Genomic DNA, 6,004 nt, shown 5'->3' with positions numbered 1-6,004 from the left:
GTACTAGTGTATTGGATATATCATCAACTGGTGATGGTAGTACAGTATGTGAACTGACAATATAAGGTATAGACAGATCTAATGTATTGAGATATAATGACTATATTGATCACTGATAATGCACATACACACACTCACCTAACTGGTGTAATATAGAGGTAGCAATATCTGTTAGTGTATGATGTTGTTGGTTTATTAATACATGACATATATCAATAAGATACTGCTCTGGATTAAGAGAGGATTCCAATGTTGCTTGTAGTGTAATGAGTAGTTTCCCAGTTTTCTTTGATTCATTTTCTCCTGTCAATGAGTACATGTCCCTTTTAGTATTCAGCGGTATCAGTCCTTCAGCATACAGTACATCAGTTACTCTGTAAAGGTTAGTAGTAATAGCATCAGTGAGTTTAACAGAATGAGTCCTTAATATATCCTTTGGATTACCTGCAGTAGTGTATCAGTTAATGAGTGTTGTATTAAGTGTATGTTTACCTAATGAAGTACTAGTAACAGGTTTAGTAATCACAGAAACTGACGATGATACAGTAGACACTACTGATACAGTACTAGTAGGAGCATCAGTATTACCTATTATATATTTAATATAATTATTAATATATAAACATGTGATTATACCTCCTGTACATTGATGTACTTGTAACTGATCATTAATAGTTTGTAATAAATTAATCTCTTCTCTTTTATTCAATGCATTGAGTACATCTCTCCATGTTGCTGTAGGATTCTTTTTTAACCATTTAGAGAAAAGACCTTCTTTACTTTGCTCTTTATCAATTTCAAAGTCTTCAATTGTTGTAATATCTTGTTGTGTTATTCCAGGTAAGAGAAGACCAAATGATTGCCAGTCAACAAGTGGTTTAAGCCATTGAAGTAATAGAAAAATATTTGGTTGATCATCAATCATAGGACCAGGATTGAGTTCAACATCTCCTGATAAGAGGAGAAGTAAAAACAAATAGTACATCAGGTCAGAGCTACTGCCAATCACAGCTATAAACAAGACTAATGACTGGAGGCAGTGGATCATAACAGTAACAGTAATTATACCTATTGTAAATACACTGTTTGATAATATATATTATAATACTGTTAATTTGTTTACCAGTTGGAAGAAAAAAATTGAGCTTCATATATCTTAATAAAGATAAAAGAAGAGAAACAATAAAAGACAGAGCTGCTGGCAATTTAGATGTCTTCTCTCCTGATGTAGTACTGCCTGATTTGCTGTCTACTGCAGCTTTGAATGAGTGAGAGTGGCAGCCATTAGCTGCAGATCTACTGGAGGCAGCTTGACAGTAGTTCCACAGTCCAATACTTGCTCTCCATTGAGAAACATCAATCATCTTGTAATAATTATAAATTGTTACAGTGCAGTAGTTTCTTTATCCAGTGACTAGTGATAAAGAGTGAATGTATGTGCATAGGTGTCATAGTCATAGGCATGATTCAGAAGTTGGGGGGGCTTAACATTTTTAAAATGTGAACACGTACTGTCATATAAGCCTGAGAATATTAGGCTGGCATTTTTTGAGCATAATAGAGCCTCAGGAGCACAAAGAATAATGCTGGCACAGCAACCTATTTTATCATGTACTACTTGCTATTTTTTAAAGAACTATATGCCTTGGCCGGTGACTGCCGGTGAAAACAAGGTTTTTTACTGAAGCAAAATTTTGGTCCATGAAGTAAAAGTATCATAACTAAAGCTTTTTTTTGTTAACAGTGAAATATGTATACACACATATCAGAAAGGGTGCATATTTTAAGGTTTTTGAAGCATTGCTACATTAATTTTCAAAAATATGTATTTTTGAAGAATAATTTTGAGAATAATAGCAATGAATTGAAAAGAATAATTCAACAATCATTAGGAACTGAAGCATAGCATAATTACAGAAATTGTGAGCATAATATTCTCAGGCTTACTGTCATAGGTGCTCTCAACAGCTACTGCATGGCTAATTCGTGTCATATTGTATGATTTGAATTGGGACTGTACTATAAATGCTGTGACTAGAAGATTATAGCCTCCTTACCTTTGAATTGATATAGAAAAATACAGGTGTAATGACTAAAGGTAGCTCCAATATTATACCAGGATAGAGTACAATACCTCGTACAATACAACTTGAACCCTTGAACTTGACAAGACGGCTGAAATCCATAAACCGAGATAGCTCAAAAATGTGCCCCGCCTTTAGTGGGTGTGGCCTGTTGAAAAAAGGGAAGAAATGGGCGTGTCTGCCTAGGAATGATGATATGAAAGCATGATGAAAGATTATAGAAAAGATTTTAAGTACAATATTATATGCAGACTCTTCTTTTGGTAAGACAAAAAGTCTACACTTTTTATTCTGTTGTTTAATAGCTGGGTTGATCCATTGTTTTGGGTTGGTTGTTGCAGAAGTCTGGCTCATTCTGACCTGTATCCTCATCCTTTTGAGTGTGACTCATTGTATCTACATGAGAAATTCAAGGGGTAAGTTTGCAAATTTTAGCTAATTAGGGTAGGAGGGAGGTGCGGCAAGGAATTTTTAGGGGGTGCACTGGCACCCGTTATTGACCAAGATACACCCACTAACTGAGTCAATCTGTCAATAAAATAATAATTACTAGATGAATGTAGAACAATAAGGGGGTGAGCCTGAGCAAGTAAAGCAATTTACATACAATATATCTCAACAAACTAACAATACTCATCATGTCATTGTGGTGCATGATGAAGATGATTGTGCACATATAAGCAGGCTCAGAACTTGATAGATGTAGTTCTTCATGATCTACCACTATAATCTCTGCAGCAATTCAAGTTACCTTGCTTATAGCATTAAAAATAGCTACAACCAGTCATTGCACAAATAATATAGCTAGATATAGGCAACTGTAGCAAATGTACTTCAATGATTGTTGCATCAGCATGCTCCAAGTTAGTTCAGGGCTTTAGACTGTCTCTGACTGTGACTGACATTCACTTGATCAGAGTTGTTTACATCAATGAAGAACATCTGCTTTCATAACCTACCTTGCTGAAGTACAGTGATTACAGTCTAAGTTAGTCTTGCTGACTGATTTGCAGAAAAACCATTAGGGAGAGATTGTTACTGTCCTGTAAATGTCTGTAAAACAACTTTGTGCATATGCGCATTGGTGCAAAATGGAAATTAGTTTTTGTCATGGACTGCTAAGCCAACTGGGGACTTTTAAAACCTAGGGGATGCTCCAAAATAAAAAAACTAAACCCTAAACCAACCTTTGGAACTCCTAACATAACTAGGGGACTCATAAAATGACTAGGAATGCTCTAAAAAAACCGCCACCCTAAACGCTAAACCCTAAAACAATAGCTAACTAGGGGACTCCTAACATAACTAAGGGACAAGGCTAAGTAGAAAAGGTTAAGTAGAAAAGGTAAAAGAATTCAATTTTTGAAACTAAATTAAAAAAATTTTTTTAAAGCAACTGGCCATGCCTTGAGCTGGATTCGAACCAGTGCCACATCCAGACTGTACCCCCACACCTTCCCCACTGAGCCACCACGATCCTACTGCCAAACCTTGCTGATTATTGTATCTATAGTTAATTTCTATATTGTGTAAAGTAGTATACTGGGGCAAAGCCCCAGTATAGTATACAGGCGAAGCCTGTAAAACTCCGTTTACCAATAGTTTACGGGATGGTAGCAATCTCTCCCTAATGGCTAGTCATTTGCAGCCCAGCTGCCATTTTATTTTATTGTGACCACACCCATTTTCAATGAAGTTATTGAATTTATTTAAAAGTGGAAACTTTTTCATATGAATAAATAGGAGTGACGTACGTGTACATGCAAACAGACAGACTTACATACTCATGTCGATTATGTGGGACTCGCTTAGGCTCGCCCCAATAAGTGCACCCATTTTGCTAGAGTAGCCTGTACTCATGCAGCCACAGCTTTCTGGTACCCCTGGTTGGAGCTAGTCTTGTGTAGCAAGACACGGATGGTGGGTTTGGCTACATGAGACTAGGTTTGAGCCGGGAAACTTTTATTAGCAATTTTTATTGCTATTTTACTGATAGATATTGGTCAAACGAGCTATCAACTAGGGGCTCAGCTAATGTAAGGCTGTGGTGGGTGATACTGAAGTGTTTTTGGTGGAGATCGTTACTAATTCAATTCCTAGCATTACTACTGGCAAGTTTATTATCTCCTATAGCTGAAACTGTACTGCAACTTATATGATGATAATTGGTTTTGTCCTTACAAATCTCTAGTATTAACTCTCCCTCCTTTCAATTGTCTTCTTGATTTTATTAATAGGTAGCTGTATTTATGGCACAATCAGAGACATTGGGTTTGTTAACTGATTATTTCTCTCTTGAGACTCCTACACCAGAGGATACTAATAATGTATATATTTATGCTGCTCTCCTTATATTAATGTCTGCCTTTCTGATCCTTCTTAATCTGGTGTTTTATGTTGGTCGTAAATTTGGAGGAATGGTCCGGATTCTTCTAACCAATGCCATTTATTTTAAAGTAATTTTGTGTATTGTTACTTTGATCTTTTTTGCTAATCAGGTATTATCCTTAAGTCAGTGCACATTGAGTCATGTGACTATGGGCCATGTGATCAATATAGCTTCGAATGATGTCCATCGCTTTGATGAAGTTAGATAAATTTTATGATATTTTGTGTTACATCCTTTTCGTTGCTTTTTTAGTGCATATTATACTTTCCGTTCTTTTTGGTATTTCCCATTCATTTATTTGTGGTGCTATATCTTTTATATTTAAAAGTACAGTGGAGTTCCGTGATCATTGTTGGAGTGATACTAGTATCACTGCCAGTATTAATCTCTTTATCTGTTATTTACTCAATATTTAGGTTTGTCAATAACTTGCTTTGTTTTGTCTTTTTGTTATTATGTACATTCTTCTTTTTATGCATCAAGTACATGTAGTATTATTAATACACAATAAATGTAAGTGTTGTATCAATTTCTTGCAAGTTTGTATTGGCACTGATTATCTAGAATTACGTATATAACTATTACTGTGATGATGTTAGGTTTAAAGCAGCTAAAGTTACTGATAGAAGAGTCAAAGTTATGAATGAGATAATCAGTGGAATTAGAGTCATTAAAATGTATGGATGGGAATATGCTTTTAGTCAACTGGTCTGTAAAATAAGAAGGTACACATAATTATTACAGTGATAACAACCTGAGCTTTTTTGTAGGGAGGAAGTGTGGGATGTATTTAAAGGCATTATTGTAAAGCAGTTGAGTGTTGCTTATGCTACCAGAATCCACAACTTGTTAATATATGTATTGCTCTCTGTATTTTTACTGACTGGAGGTGACTTAACTCCTGGGATTGTGTACAGTGTCTTTGCTCACACCATCTTTCTCCGCTTTACATTTAGTCATTTTTCACAGGCACTTCTGTATCTGCTTGAATCACGAGTTGGATACAAGAGAATTAAAGTAATTATTGGTTATTAATTTTATTACATTTGTAATTAATTAAGCTGGCTTTCCCACAAGCATTTGATGTCAGCTAAAAGGCATGCTTCATGAACTGATCATATAAAAAGCAGCTTTAATAAAAAATAATAAAAAGTCCCAATTTAATTAGAATGAGCTCAAACATTTTACACAATATAAAAAATATGCATATATATCAGAACATTATAACAATTAAAAAGTTGTTTTTTAGTTGTTTTTGACACTTTGGATATGCTACATGTATTTATATACATGCAAATATTTGGCTGGATTTTTTGAGCAAATCTAAAAATTCTATTTAATCAGAATAAGCTCAAACTTTGTACACAACATAACGACATATACTGTACATGCATAAAAAATCCAGCTGTTTTTGGCAAAGGGTATTTGGTCCAATTTTTGGGCAACTCTAAAACTTTATTTAAAATATTTACTTTGAATCAAATTAAGCTTACACTTTCTATGTATCAGAAGAAAATTATATAAGAACGGA

At 34.7% G+C, this 6,004-nt stretch overlaps 1 protein-coding gene across 1 annotated transcript in view; it reads left to right on the top strand.

The window, feature by feature from the left end:
* Window positions 1-2,262: 2,262 nt before the first annotated feature.
* The window catches only part of LOC100634089 (multidrug resistance-associated protein 4-like), a 9,702-nt gene continuing 5,960 nt past the window's right edge, over window positions 2,263-6,004 (top strand). Inside the window, exons 1-8 of the mRNA XM_019995731.1 lie at window positions 2,263-2,347; window positions 2,390-2,500; window positions 4,081-4,195; window positions 4,322-4,540; window positions 4,583-4,672; window positions 4,726-4,889; window positions 5,073-5,198; window positions 5,244-5,490. Coding sequence (XP_019851290.1) covers window positions 2,289-2,347; window positions 2,390-2,500; window positions 4,081-4,195; window positions 4,322-4,540; window positions 4,583-4,672; window positions 4,726-4,889; window positions 5,073-5,198; window positions 5,244-5,490 — 1,131 coding nt within the window. The 5' untranslated portion in view covers window positions 2,263-2,288. The remainder of the gene's footprint in view (window positions 2,348-2,389; window positions 2,501-4,080; window positions 4,196-4,321; window positions 4,541-4,582; window positions 4,673-4,725; window positions 4,890-5,072; window positions 5,199-5,243; window positions 5,491-6,004) is intronic.

This window comes from Amphimedon queenslandica, unplaced genomic scaffold, assembly GCF_000090795.2.
Source record: "Amphimedon queenslandica unplaced genomic scaffold, v1.1 AMPQUscaffold_13522, whole genome shotgun sequence".
Classification (NCBI taxonomy): domain Eukaryota; kingdom Metazoa; phylum Porifera; class Demospongiae; order Haplosclerida; family Niphatidae; genus Amphimedon; species Amphimedon queenslandica.
Note: the sequence above shows the minus strand (reverse complement) of the source record. Positions and strands in the feature narration are given on the sequence as shown.